This window comes from Impatiens glandulifera, chromosome 4 (assembly GCF_907164915.1).
Source record: "Impatiens glandulifera chromosome 4, dImpGla2.1, whole genome shotgun sequence".
In the NCBI taxonomy this organism is placed as follows: Eukaryota; Viridiplantae; Streptophyta; class Magnoliopsida; order Ericales; family Balsaminaceae; genus Impatiens; species Impatiens glandulifera.
The window spans coordinates 13834562-13849711 of record NC_061865.1 but is presented as its reverse complement, the minus strand read 5'-3'; the positions used below and the strand labels follow the sequence as shown (position 1 = coordinate 13849711).

The following is a 15150-nucleotide window of genomic DNA, read 5'->3' as shown; positions in this document are numbered from 1 at the left end:
GAGGAATTCTAGTTCTTTCTCTTACCTGATCTTTGTTATGGTTTTGACTATAATTATAAAGATGAGTTTCGAAATATATGCAGCCAGTCCATAAAAAGCATCAGGTAATTGACAAGTGAAATCCAGCTTCAATTGATGGTTGGTTGATTGTATGGTTATCTTCAAATAGTAATTGATTTGGGATTCATGTTTGGTTTGTTGTGAGCATTTAAAATTCATCATTAACCAATGATATAAGGAAATACATTTCCTCTTGCAACCTCAATCCTTTTTATCATGTTGTTTAATCAATTTTCCTTTAGCCAACTGATGGGTGAATGAACTCAACAATAGCTAACAATTCAATGTTAATTACTGTAGGAAGCTGAAACTTGTAACTTGATCAGTTGAAGATATAACTGCCTTATCAAAATATGGTGCTCTGTGAAAACGTGATGCATAAAAATGGAAACTATCATTGTGAATCAGGTGTTATGAAGGAGACTAGACAACAAAATCTTGAGTTAGTGCCTCCTAAAATAGGAGAGGATGGGGTGAGATTCATTCTCTATTTGGAACTTCACTTATCATATGAGTTGTTGAGAGCATAATCCTTCTTTTTGTTGAACTATCGTTGCATGTGGAAAGTTGATTTTTGTGCCCTATTTTGATTAGTTTTATATAGGTAGCGATATTTTAACAATTTGACCATGTCATTTACTACTTTAGCTGCGATCTTGACTTTTAATGGCGGTGTATTATGCCACCTTTTGTTTTTCCTGCGATTTTGGATTTTGTATCTTTTACCGGCGATTTTGAACTTGGGTAATATTATTCTCAATTCTTTTTTTCTTTATTGGAAACTTTATCAAGAAGAATCTGAGAAATGATTAGACATGGTTCTTGTGTGATTAGATTTTAGAATAAACTGTCCACTTTAGGGAAAGGATAATGATATTTATTTTTCTTCGATTGTAGAGGATAATGCGGAAAACATTAAGTTTGCTTTGCAAATTTTCATTCTAATTTAGTTTATTTTCATCCCATTTACAGAGCTACTATGACTGTGTTGTTTGTGACGATGGAGGAGAACTCTTATGTTGTGATATTTGCCCAAATGTTTATCATCTATGGTGCCTTAACCCGGCTCTAGAGGTACACAACCTTTACATTGTTTTGTTTTTTCCATCTAAACTTTTTTGTAGTCACTAAGCGGACAGTTATCCTTTGAAGCATGTTCCTTTGGGAGAGTGGCGATGCTCAAACTGCAAGGAGAGTAATCCTTCAGTATATGCTGATGATAAAATAGAGCAGGATGTCAAAATCTCGAAAATGGGAAAGGCGACTATTGCACCTCTTAATGGGGTATGTTCTTAACTCATCTCTGAATCTGACTTCAATCATGACTCATTTCTCAATTTTTCTTCAGGATGGTGTTGATGAAGCCTGTGTGAGTAGAAAAGAGGAGACATGCAGTGAACTGGAACATCTTAAAGTTTATAGAAGAAACAGGTTCAAGATGCAAGCTAGGAAAGAAGAGGATGATGTTAAAAAGAATAAGAGTGAAGCAAATGAGGCAAGAAATCTTCTCGCTGAAGAAGTAACTGGGAGTCTTCCGAACCTTTCAAACATGAATACTACCACAGTAAGTACAGAAGCTTCCTTTTACATGTGATGGTAAATAGAGTATTTTTTTAGACTGTTTATTGAATTAACTGTTTGTGCTTCATTGTAGTCGAAGCTTGTCATGCCTCTTGATTTTCTTGCTGATGTCTGCACAAACTCTTGCTTCAAAAATATATGCGAAACGTAAGCATTGCGGAAGGCCAAAAAAGAGGGGTGTGCATAGCTGAAAGCATGCACGTCCTTTATTTATTAATTATTATTTTTTTACCATTTTGCGCAATTCTTAAATGATGGAAGCTAATACTTAAATTCACAGGTCTTCCATCAAAAAAGCATTTGAAACCAATAAGAAATCTGCTAATATGCACAAGAAAAGTGAACAGAGAAAACCTTCCCAGATCGCTGTGCAATATTTGGAAACAAAGACGTAAGTTCCATCTAGTTGATTAATTGTTCATTTCATTCAATCAACCTTTATTCATTTCATTCACTTTGGATTGGAGTCCGCAAGCATGGACAAAGCTCCTGGGAAATTATCCTCAATGACCCAACATTGAAATTTTCCTATTTCAGGACTCCAACTTCCTTAGCAAAGAGGCGGAGATTTGAGAGACAGAATGGTCAATCTGACATTGTTCAGGTGAACAATTACTCCTTTAAGATGATCAAATCCTAGTTTGCTTGCTCACTGTCTATCAGTTGATTTATTTTCTTTTTCCTACAGGTCCCTTGTTCAGATAGCTCGTCCCTACTGTCTAAGAAACTGGCATCTCAAGATCCCGATACTGGCAAGGATGAATCAGAACTTACTCTTAAAGACTTGGTTAATAAAAGAAAGGGCACCATAAGGAAAGAATGACCAAGATTTTATTTTATTGGCTAAATTACCAGATTGTTGCATCATCTTTATATCCTGTCAACTTGGATGAAGATTTTATATGGTTCTTGTTGGATTTGATCTTAGACTTTGCTGGGAACTGTAAAATCGGATTTCAATTCAAACTCCAATTCTATGAATTTTAATCAAAAGCTTTATCCTTGTGGTTTTGGCAGTGTGCTGTTGAAAAGCTTTATCCTGAAGCAAAAGTAATAATTAGTCCATGGATTAACAATGTATTCTATTATAACTTAGGTGTAGAGATTTTTAACAGATCAAGACTTAGGTGAAGAAAGAGATTTTATAACTTAGATTTCTATTTCTTGAGTTATTGTTGCTTGTAGAAAGCTGATTTATATGTCCCAAGATTTTCTATTTGTTGAGTTATTATTGCTAGTGGAAAGCTGATTTATATGTCCTCTGTTTCATATAGCTAGCGATATTAACAATTATACAACATCTTTTACTATAGATGGGTAAATTGACTGATATTTAACGGGGATCTCCCAACCTTACTGATTGAAAGATCACCCTTCTATCGCAGTCTGGCTCACGTTAAGGATGAAAGACTTGTTAGCCTTGTCTAAACTGTTTCGAATGTTGCAATACATCCGTAGAACGATAACAATTTTTTTCTAATTGTCTCCCCTAATTGCAATACCAGTGTTATTTACCACTCGATCCTTCATAAGTTGCCAACAAATTTCCCCTGATAGAAAAGTGCACAGAGATAATTCAACGGGGAAAATTGTTTTGTTGTACAATATATCTAGTTACAAGAAGAGTAGTATGTTCTAGAGAAACCAGGTTATTTTCTGTTAAAATCTCTGTTCTTGACTTGCCTCTTTATAACTTCACTCATAGCATTTTAATTCTTTCTTTTGTTCAAGATGGTTTTGAAGAAGCCTTGCAAACAGAAAAGAAGAGAAACACTTAAAAGTTTATAGAAGATTCAAGTTTAAGGGGCAAACCAGAAAAAATGATGATGTTAAAGTTTATAATAAAATATCCAAGTTGAAGAGGCATATTAACAAGAAAAAATAAAAAGAAGAAAGAAGCACAAATTCAATTAAAGATTCTCACTGAAAAAGTAACTATAAGTTTGCTTAAGCTTTCAAGCATGAAAAATACCACAGTGGGCTTATTTTTCCAAGTGATGCTAAATAACATCTGACTTGTTAATTTCTATAGGAACATAATTTCTGATAGGAGGTCTGATTTGTATAATTGTTGAGGATGGTTTAAAGGGATTTCGAGCACTTAACAGTTTTGTGTTTTGAACTTACGACTCTGTTTCCGAAAATTGCACAGCGAACTAGGAAGGTTTTCTCTGCGCTAATTAGAAGATTTTTTTTGTTGGTTCCAAATGTTTTTTTAATGGAAGACCTATGAATTAAAGTATCTCCATCATTTGAAAATTGTGCAAATGAGAAAATAAAATAAAGGACGAACATGCATATGTTTAATTCCGTAATGCTTAAGTTTCACATATGTTTTTGAACCGAGAGTTTGTGGAGACATCAACATGCAAATCAAGAGGCATGATCTAGCCCTTGTCCTTCTTTCCTGTTGGCTTATCATCATGGCAAGTTTTGTCATATTTGGACTACTATGAAGCACAATTAGTTAGTTCAAATTAATTATTCAATAAAAAGTGCAACAAAAAACTCTATTTAGCATCACTTGGTACAAGAAACTTCTCTACTTAGTGTTGGTAGTATTCATGCTTGAAAGGTTCAGTATTTTCTCAGTTACTTATCTTGAATTTGGCTTCATTTGCTCCTCTCTTCTTCTTCTCTTTAACATCCTCCTCTTCTTTATATAGTTAAACGCCATTATTGAAGTCAGATTAAGAGATGAATTAAGAACATACCCCACTAAAAGGAGCAATATAGTCACCTTTCTCATTTTCGAGATAACATCCTGCACTATTTTATCATCAACATATACTGAAGCTCAAGGCTTTTTCTCCTTGCAGTTTGAGCATCAGCACTCTCCAGAAGGAACAAACTTCAAATGATATCCGTTTGTTTAGTGACTACAAAGAAGTTTAGATGAAAAGATAAAATAATGTACAAGGTTTTGTACCTCTAAGGGCGGATTAAGTCACCATAGATAATAATCATTTAAGCAAATATCACAACATAAAAGATCTAATCCATTGTCACAAATAAAAGTCATAATAACTCTATAAATGGGAATAAGAAAATAGCAACTAAATTAAAATGAAAATTTTCAAATGTGCAAATTTAATATTTCTCCCCATTTCCTTGACTATTTCAAGGTATTGATCTTGAAAACTAAACTTGACAAGGATAGGTAAGAGTCTCTAAAAGTGTATAGGACTCTATTCATCTATGATTCTCCATTGATATAAGGTATCTATATGTGTTGTGTCTTTCTCAGACAAAGTTTTATCAAGTCACTACTGAAGAGTTCAAAAGAAGTCCATAGATAAAATTGGTTTTGGGTTATTGAAATAATCAGTTGTATTTATTTCATTTTATATGAATTAGTTTGAATATGCAGTTTGAATACATGTTGAAAGGGAAGACCACCAAATTCCAAAATGTTACTGAGAACTTCAACAACAGGGAAAAAACAACACATTTGCAGGCTCTTCAATTTCAATAGTTGTTGTCTTCTTCTTAAATGAACCAATTTTAATTTTTTGTTGAATTTCAGTAAAGTTACATAAAAATTTGTTGTGTTCAAATAAGCATTTCAATTTGTTGCTTACACTTAAAACGTGCATTTCATGTACTCTAAACATTGTTGTCATTTTCTCAAAACATCGTTATCATGTTCTCAAATTAGCGTTGTCATGTTCTTAAGACAACGTTATCATTTTTTCAAAACAGTCTTATCATGTTAGCAAAAGTAACAACAGTATGTTGTGAAAACTATATACTATTTTGATTTAAAGTGATATTCAATCATGCAAATATGTGTTGGTATGTTCATGTGTTTGCATTAAACGTGTTAAAATTGTTTTTGTATATATTTTTAAGTTTCATTAATTTAAGATATTTATGTTATGTTTTTAAAACAGCGCGGTAATGTTCTCAAATATTTTATTTCCCTATCATTATTTTTATCATAATAAATACATAATTTATTTTGCTTTTATTCATACTTTATTCACTGTTATTCACAATTCACTATTTCACACCCTTCTTTTTTTATTATAAAAAACTTATTTCTTTTTAATTATTTTATTATCTTCAATTATCAAAATTCTATCTCACCCTTTCTTCATCTCATAAATACTAATTTGTCAGGTTATATTTATGTATTATTAATTGTATCATACAAGAAATTATACAGTGAAGACAAGTTTTACGAAAACACGTCAAATATAACCGATTAACATGTTGTGTAGAAGATTAATGGAACGGAATCCATTGGGAAGAAGTTATTTTAATGAGATGTAGTTTTTTTATAAACAAGACATTTACTCAATTTTATTTTTTATGCCTAAGTGATGAACACTACTTAACCAGAATTCATAATTATCAAATGTTATTTGTTTTTATTTTTTTCTTAAACTGTAATAATCACTTCATTCTAATGTTTTTATACTTAAATTTAGAAGCTAACATACCAATTATAATTCCATCTAACCATGTATGCCTTAAAGTTTAATATAACTTGTGTTCTATTGAGCATTTATCACATTAAAATATATGAGCTACTTAAAAACACATTAAACATAACTTAATTAAACATATATTAATACATTATTATTGTCAATTCAATGGTTATAAAACATAAAAGAGAAATTACATCTATGATACATTTATCAATTTCAATATTTTTAATGCAAGACAATGACTAAAATTTAAAAAAAAAAAATCAATTTCAATATTTTTAATGCTAGTCAATTGAACATATAAATTGTCAATTTCTAAATCAAATGTATATATTTCTTATTTTAGTTTAAAAAATGTGATATTTCAGTTTAATAAATATGAAATTTCAATTTAATAAATATGAAATTTCAATTTAATACAACATGATAATGCATTAATGTTAATATAACATGACAATGTTATTTTGAGAACATGACAATAGTGTTTTGAGAAAATCTATATATATATAATGATGCTTAATTTTTAAAGTGTCCGGATTGCCGGGTCGAGAGCTGTGGTTAATTTGGATACTTGGGTCGGATTGTGGGTTGACCCGTTTTTAAATTTAAAACGGTTAAAAATAAAATTAAAAATGTTATCCGTAATTTTTTTTCACGGTTTTTATATTATTACTCGTGCAAATGCACGGGCTAAATGCTAGTTACATAAATGTCTTAAACTTAAAACTTATAAAAACAACTTCAATATTTTATTTCAAAACAATTGAATATACAAATTGTCAATTTCTAAATCAAATTCATAGGTTTCTTATTTTAGATTAAAAAATATGACATTCAAGTTTAATAAGTATGAAATTTCAGTTTAATAAATATGAAGTTTCAGTTGAATACAAGAAGACAATGCAACAGTTAATACAACATGACAACGTAGGCAAGCGGAATTTATAAAATGACAACCATATTCAACTTCAACATAGTTTCAAAACGTTTTAATGCACGGTGATACTTAAACATAATCCAACCATTAAACTTAGTTTAACTAAAACACTACAATAGACATTAAATCTTATCTTGCAATGGCTACAAATATAAAACTAGAATAGCCATTACAATGCCTATTTTTCTCACAGAAAATAGAAAATGAACAATAATAAGATTTGCTGCCATCGGAGAGAGAAAAATGATGTTACCAAGGAAGAGGATGGGGAGAGAGAGAAGAAGAATGTTAAGAAAGAAAGCTAGGGTTTGAAGGGAAATAAGTGACATGAAACATGGAGGAGCTACCTGATATCATCCTTCACCAGAAAACCCCACGAAATCAATTTCGTTTCTCCCAACTTATTCCCTGAAGGAAGGGCTTACATGGGATTCATCCGCTCAACACTTCATCGCCGTCTCCATTCATCAACGAACCATTCACTCCATCTGACCGCCCGATTGCCAACGATGTCACTTTCGATTTAGCAGGAAACGCCTACGTAACCAATTCAGCTGGGAACTTCATTTGGAAGATCACGATTGACGGTCATCCCTCAATTTTATCCAGATCCCCTGCGTTTACCTTCCATAAAGTTGATCCTGACTCGCCCTTCAGTTTCTGCGGCTTAAACGGGGCAGTCTACATCAACAAAGGACGAATGCGGGGAGATGTTGAGGGTGAATCGTTTAGTATAGTGGAGATTGAGTCGGTGAAGGAGACGAATGAAGACTCCGTTTGGGTGTTTATTCTTATTGGATTGGGTTTGGTTTATTTCTTGATTTGGAGATTTCAAATGCGTCAGCTTGCCACAAACATGAACAAGAAAATTGCTTAAGAGAACGAACGATCATACACACAGTTTTTAATTTAGGCTTGTTTATTTTCTGGGTTTTTCAGTTCTTCATCCTGAAATGAAACCTTTCTTTGTTGTGTATGACTCCTTTCAATTTCTAATCATATACAAGTTCTTTTCCCAATTTGATTCCTCTTGTTCACACTCAAATGGATGTAAGACTGTTCATATTGATTACCCCCTTTATGCAAGATTGTGTTAAGTCCCATGAAACTATTTGAAAACGCTTGATCATGCATAATCTTCAGGTGCTATTCTCTAATACCCTTGAATGGGCATTCTTTGTTTTCTCTTTTTCTTTGAAAAAGATCGTTGCTTTACCAATTTCTCATGCCACCCTTGTATGAAAGAAGGAGTACGAGGAGCAAAATACAAACGATTGAATTTGAGCAAAGGATAGAACTAAGACGTGGAAACAGAAAGGGTATTGCCAAGTGGCTCATTGCAATTAAGGAGTATAATCTGCTTTACATTCAGTTCTTGCACCCATTCACTCCTTTCTAAAGCCCAATTTTTTTTCTACCCATTTGTCTAATTCTCTCTCTATGACAGCCCTTTTCACCCTTCATATATATCAACGCTATTCTTCACTTACGTGATCGGCTCATTTTAACCCTAAAGCTTTCCTTCGTCCGGCTGCTGCTATCAGGTGATCCCATTTCCATTTCTTGCTAGTTATCTTTCATATCCGGTAGTTGAATTACGCCCTTGTTTTCTTTACTTCTTCTTCTTAGATTTTACAGCTATAAACGTGTTTTTGTTTTCATGGATATGCTTTTGATCTTGTTTTGATCGATCTTTACTTCATTTCTGTTTTCCCAAATGGAGATTCAGAGATTGAAATTGGATTTGATCTGAAGTAGTTATATGCTAAGATGAGAGGAATTCTAGTTATTTCTCTTACCTGATCTTTGTTATGGTTTTGAGTTTTGAGAAATATGTGCAGACAGTCCATGAAAAGCATCAGGTAATTCACACTTCCAGCTTCAATTGGTGATTGGTTGGTTTGTATGTATGGTTATCTTCAAATAGTAATTGATTTGGGATCCGTGTTAGATTTACATGTTCACTATTTAATGGTTTTGTTTGATCGATCTTTACTTCATTTCTGTTTTCCCAAATGGAGATTCAGAGATTGAAATTGGATTTGATCTGAAGTAGTTATGTGCTAAGATGAGAGGAATTCTAGTTACTTCTCTTACCTGATCTTTGTTATGGTTTTGAGTTTTGAGAAATATGTGCAGACAGTCCATGAAAAGCATCAGGTAATTCACACTTCCAGCTTCAATTGGTGATTGGTTGGTTTGTATGTATGGTTATCTTCAAATAGTAATTGATCTGGGATCCGTGTTAGATTTACATGTTCACTATTTAATGGTTTTGTCGACGCTTTTATTTCTCAACTTCCTTCCTGTAACAGATACTTCTTCTTCTTACTCTGATATTATTATGAAGTTGCTCACTTCCACGAACATTTCCAGATTATTTGATCGATTTGATAACCATGTATCTCTTCTTGTTGTATTTTCAATCAACCCAACTACTCTTTCATATGAATTTACTACAACCCTTTACAAACTTAGAGGAAAAGTAGAATAGAGTTTATATGTTTACGTGACCAAAAAATCTAACAAAAAGAAAGCTTCTTGTTAGATGTTATCAAAAGGAAGATGGAACATTTATAAAATATACAAAGAATGCTCTATGAAGTTGCTAGATGGATTAGTTGTTGATAACATAATGGAAAATTACTATTTTCGTTTTCAATCATAACCTTTCATGTTTTTCTTTTTCTCGACGTTTGATATGTATGGAATTGGAGAAGCATTTTAATCCGACATTTGACAGCAATTGTTTTACAAAAAGGGTGAAGAAATCATTAAGAACTTCACCCAAGCTGATTGAACCTTAATGGTACACAATAAATACATTTTTTACTGTCATATATACCATGAATAGCGGCGTTTGACCCTTGGTTTTGTTGTGAGCATTTAAAATTTATAGTTAATCTATAATATAAGGAAACACTTTCCTCTTGACACCTCAATCATATTTTTATCATGTTGATTAATCACTTTACCTTTGTGAATCAGGTGTTATGGAGGAGACTGGACAACAAAATCTCGAAGATCCTCAACTTGAGGTAGTGCCTCCTAAAATAGGAGAGGATGGGGTGAGATTCATTCTCTATTTGGAACTTACTTATCATATAAGTTGTTGGGAACTAATCCTTTTTGCACCACCAGTTTCTATTAGTTGAACTATTGTTGCATTTGGAAACCTGATTTCCGTGCCCTATTTTGTTAGTTTGATATAGTGGTAATATCTTATACTACTTTGGCGGCGATCTTGACTTTTAATAGCGGTGTTTTTTTGCAACTTTTTTTGTTTTACCCTAGATTTTGGGTAATCTTATTCAATTATCATTTTCCCTTTGTTGGATATATGTACGAAATTATTAGACATGGTTCTTCAAAATAAATTGGCCACTTTTCTTAAGATAGCGATATTTATTGTTCTTCGATTGTCAAGGAAATGGAAGAAAACATTAACTTTTCACATTTGCAAATTTTCATTTTAATTTAGTTGCTTTTATTTTCTTCCTATTTACAGAGCTACTATGACTGTGTTGTATGTGAAAATGGAGGAGATCTTCTATGTTGTGATATTTGCCCAAACGTTTATCATCTATGGTGCCTTACCCCACCCCTAGAGGTACGAAACCTTTACATTGTTTTTTTCATCTTAACTTCTTTGTAGTCACTAATAGGACGGTTATCATTTGAAGCATGTTCCTTTGGGAGAGTGGCAATGCTCAAACTGCAAGGAGAGTAATCCTTCAGTATATGCTGATGATAAGGTTCTCGCTGAAGAAGTAACTGGGAGCTTGCCGAACCTTTCAAGCATGAATACCACCACAGTAAGTATAGAAGCTTCCTTTTCCATGTGACTCTAAATAGAGTAATATTTGTAGACCGATTATTGAGTTAACTGTTTGTGCTTCATTGTAGTCGAAACATGACAACACTTGTGATGATAAGCCAACAGGAAAGAAGGACAAGGGCGAGATCATGCATCTTGATTTGCTTGCGGATGTCTGCACAAACTCTCCGTTCAAAAACATATGTGAAACGTAATCATTGCATGCACGTCCTTTATTTTTATTTTTTATTTTTTTTCATTTTGCACAATTCTTAAATGATGGACGCTCCAATACTTTAATTCACAGATCTGCCATTCAAAAAGCATCTGGAACCAATACACAATCTCCTAATATGCACAAGAAAAGTGCACAGATAAAACTTTCTCGGTTCGCCATGGAAACAAAGATGTAAGTTCCAACCAGTTGATTGATTGTTTGTTTCATTCAGTCTGTTGAACATAATATTACCTACGAAATATCTATCTGCCTTGTTTGTGCAGAAAGGAACATAATAAAGAAGAGGACATCTGGCTGTTTGAAGAAGAACTGGATTCACTTTGGATTGGAGTCCGTAGGCATGGAGAAAGCTCCTGGGAAACTATCCTCAACGACCCAACATTGAAATTCTCCTGTATCAGGACTCCAACTTCCTTAGCAAAGAGGTGGATAGTCGAAAAACAGAAAATTTTATCTGAAATGAATCAGGTAAACAACTCCTTATTATTAGTTCTTTAAGATGATCAAAACATATTTTTTTGCTCTCACTGACTTTCAGTTAATTTTTCTTATTTTTCCTTCAGATGCTTCCACCACTGTCTAAGAAACGGCCTGCTCAAGATCCCGATACTAGCAAGGATGAATGAGAACTTACATTGGGTTAACAAAAAAAAGGGCACCATAATATGAGAGTAATTACTTATATGTGGAAAGAATGGCAAAATTGAAGTTAAATTCTTAAATTGTTGCATCATCTTTATACTTTATACTTTATACCTTAATTTTCTGTCAACTTGGATGATGATTTTTTTATGGTTTTTCTGGATATATTACTTTCAGGTAAAATAATTCTTTGAATTATAATATATTTAAAAAGTTAAAAGTATGGATTTTATGGCTGAAACTGAAATTTATTTATTTTTTCTTTTTGAATTGAGGGATCTTTGTGCATTATCATCAGGAGTATTATCTACTTTAGATTCAGTTTTTGCACATATTTGTCTCATTCTCATGAAATAAATTGCAATTTCTTCTCTTATCTGATCTTTGTTATGATTTTGAAGATGACTTTTCGAGTTATATGCAGCCATGGGTGGACATATACTTCCAAGTTGTTTATTCTATTTGGCAATAGCATCTTTTCATGTTGTATTTTTCAATCCAATCTAACAAAATTTTCATACTAATTTAGTATGATCCTTTTAAAACTTAAAGAGGAAGAGTAGTTATAATGTTTTTATTTATTATGTGTAACAAATAAATTTAACATAAAACTTCTTATATGATTTTAAAAGAAACATCTTCCTTTGTTTAAAGTCTGGGCTTAGTTGTTAGGTTCTGCCCAAGCCCAAATTATTTACCAATTAAAGAGTACAAAATTCTAGTTTCAACTTATAAACATTAGATTAAACAATTTAAAAAATCTCGTAAAAAAAGTTAATATATATTGGGAAGGGGCCGCGCGAACGCAGGCCCCAGCTAACACAAATTATGACATAGGCTCAACCACTTGGGCTGACCTTAGACAAGCACCCCTACAAAGTGCAATGTAGGTCACAAATCTAGGTCATGGGCCTCAATGATCACCCATTGACCCTGTCCAGGTAAGTATTTTTTAAAGTTGGTCTCACCCTTCATTATATCCCTCTACATTACTCTTTTCATTCTTTCATATTTTCGATGTGGGACAAATAAACAAACTTTATATATTTCATTCATTCTCACACAAACACAATTTTTTTTTTAACAGAGACTTTTTTCTTCATTTGTTTCTATGGAAAAATAATGGCAAAGAGATAATTTACTCTATTTGGTTAAATTTTTATTTGTTGTATTTATACCTTAATTTTCTGTCAAACTTGAATAATGTTTTTTATGGTTTTCTAGAGATATTACTTGTAAATTTGACCTTAGACTATGTTTGGAACTGTAAAATTAGTTTTGAAATTTAATTCTTTGAATTATAAAATATTTGAAAAGTTATAGAATTATAATTCTTAAATAATTTATTTAATGTATTTTCTATCACTAGTATTTATATATGCAAATCATAAAATTAATCATACTTGAAGAGGCAACTTTGAAAGTTGTTGGTTCAAAAGAGATAATTCTAAATGTGTCATGCATGTGCTCATTTTGTGGCTTTGTATGTTCAAAAACTCTCTATCTTGAAACAAAAGTAACAATTGGTGATCCATGGATTAATAATAGCTTCTATTATGAGATGGTGCCTCATGTTGAATCCACTTCAAATATTAACTGGAGAGCGGTTGAACTTGAATCAGTTGCTAGTGCATATTCTTACATTCGGTTATTGTTCGGTTCACTCTCTTCTAATACCCAAAATAATCTAACACATAAGTATTGATTGTATAAGACAATCTAACACATAAATATTGATTGTATAAAATTGTGGGATCTTTGTGTTGTTGCTTGAATCCACTAGAAACATTAAGTAGGGGGGATGACTAATGACTCTATTTGGTTCAATTCTTATATTGTTGCATCATCTCTATACCTAAATTTGTTGTCAACTTGAATGATGATTTTGTATATTTCTTGTAGAGATGTTACTTTAGATTTGACCTTATACTATGTTTGGAGTTGTAAAATTGGATTTGAATTCAAATTCCAATTCATTGAATTTTAAAATATTTGAAAAGTTATAGAATTATAATTTTAAAATAATTTTGTAATGTATTTTCTTATCATTTTTTTATTCTTCACTAATATTTATATATGCAAATTATAAAATCAATAAAATACTTGAGGAAGCTACTTTGAAAATGTTGTTTTCTTTTATTGGTTTGAAGAGAAGATCCTTAGGGAGTGTGCTCATTTTTTTGCTATGGTTGTTGAAAACTCTATCCAACCAAATTCCTAAAATTATATCTTCTTCTAATAAATACATTAAAATCTCCAACTTAGGGAAAATATAGTTAATTGCTATACATATTTTCATCGAATCTAATCCACTTTTTGAATCACACGAATGAACTCATTATTAGTTGGAGTTTGTCATTAGTTTTGTGAAGAGATTATCCTATACCAATTATCGTTATTAAAGAACCTTACAAGAAGATTGAATTTCAATCTATCACAAATGTATGGATTTTTGTAGAATTCTTATTGCAAAGATAATGTTAGTTGAAATGAAAGTAAATATACTTTTTGAAATGGAATATAAACATTATGAGAAGTATCTTCTTTACATTCATTTTTTTTTGCACCTATTTGTCTCATTCTCATTAGAGAAATGTAATTTTGTGTCTAGTATCTGATCTTTGAAGTTCTTTAGAGAAGACTGGTTGTTGATCACTTTATTGAAAAAATATTATTTTTCATATTCAATCATAAATCATTATTTATTTTTCCTATGTTGCTTTTAGATAGCCTACTTTTGAACATATTTGGTTTAGTTTTACTTAACAAGTGATACTATTGTATCATTTAGTAATTTAAATGATAACTTGTAATGATTGTATTTTACTTTTTATTTATTTTAGTGTCAGTTTTACTAAGATTCGACTATAGAAAAAATATTATTTTATAAACGTAACTTTTTAAGTGAATATTAACCACTTTACAAAAAAAAATGGATAACTCTATTCATAAATGGAGAAATCGAAATACACAAGTGTGCAGAACATAACAAATTAGTTAAAATAATATTCTGAAATTCTAAAGAAAGGAACATACAAGCCTTTAATAATATGTCTAATTTATGATCAATATATATTCAACTATCACAAGCTAGATGATAGATTAATATTGTTTATTGTTTACTATAAGGTCTGATGTTTTATCCATCCTAATCTTATCTATAGTAAATTTAAGTGTTCATTTTATATGAAACTAATTTGCTCACTATTATGTTGTAAGTTAGTTTTATTGTTTCTTGTTTTCTTATTCACATTTATTTTGCTACATTTGTTTTTGTTTGACAGAACAAGTAAACAAGGAATTCATTAGCCAATGGAATTTTACTATATAATGAATGAAATTTAAATAATTAAAAAAAAAAAAAAGTGGAATGCAGTACACAACTCTAGGTCATGGTCTCATGATTATTAACTCTAGTCAGGTAAGTAATTTATATATTGAC

The 15150-nt window shown here is 31.5% G+C and overlaps 1 protein-coding gene, 1 long non-coding RNA gene and 1 other non-coding gene across 6 annotated transcripts; 2 read left to right on the top strand and 1 right to left on the bottom strand.

Annotated features, from left to right (window-relative positions):
* Positions 1 to 426: 426 nt before the first annotated feature.
* On the top strand, positions 427 to 11829 carry LOC124936781 (protein CHROMATIN REMODELING 4-like). 4 transcript variants are annotated; one of them, XM_047477307.1, is made up of 9 exons: positions 427 to 533; positions 1033 to 1134; positions 1213 to 1344; positions 1409 to 1624; positions 1715 to 1723; positions 10942 to 11039; positions 11136 to 11237; positions 11330 to 11534; positions 11630 to 11827. In XM_047477307.1, exons 1-9 carry the CDS (start codon positions 435 to 437, stop codon positions 11690 to 11692), a joined length of 1026 nt encoding a protein of 341 aa, XP_047333263.1. In that variant the 5' UTR covers positions 427 to 434; the 3' UTR covers positions 11693 to 11827. The 4 variants fall into 4 exon arrangements, with proteins under 4 accessions (XP_047333263.1, XP_047333264.1, XP_047333266.1 ...); XM_047477308.1 differs by lacking the exons at positions 427 to 533; positions 1033 to 1134; positions 1213 to 1344; positions 1409 to 1624; positions 1715 to 1723 and adding exons at positions 7224 to 8330; positions 8459 to 8555; positions 10000 to 10079; positions 10520 to 10621; positions 10695 to 10826 and having other exon boundaries at positions 10918 to 11039; positions 11630 to 11829; XM_047477310.1 differs by lacking the exons at positions 427 to 533; positions 1033 to 1134; positions 1213 to 1344; positions 1409 to 1624; positions 1715 to 1723 and adding exons at positions 7224 to 8361; positions 8459 to 8555; positions 10000 to 10079; positions 10520 to 10621; positions 10695 to 10826 and having other exon boundaries at positions 10918 to 11039; positions 11630 to 11829.
* Positions 2083 to 2454, top strand: LOC124936785. The gene is made up of 2 exons (XR_007099161.1): positions 2083 to 2245; positions 2330 to 2454. It is a non-coding gene; the product is annotated as an uncharacterized LOC124936785 (long non-coding RNA).
* Positions 11830 to 12496: 667 nt separating the features above from the next.
* On the bottom strand, positions 12497 to 12657 carry LOC124937170. Its single transcript, XR_007099280.1, has one exon. It is a non-coding gene; the product is annotated as a U1 spliceosomal RNA (small nuclear RNA).
* Positions 12658 to 15150: the final 2493 nt, after the last annotated feature.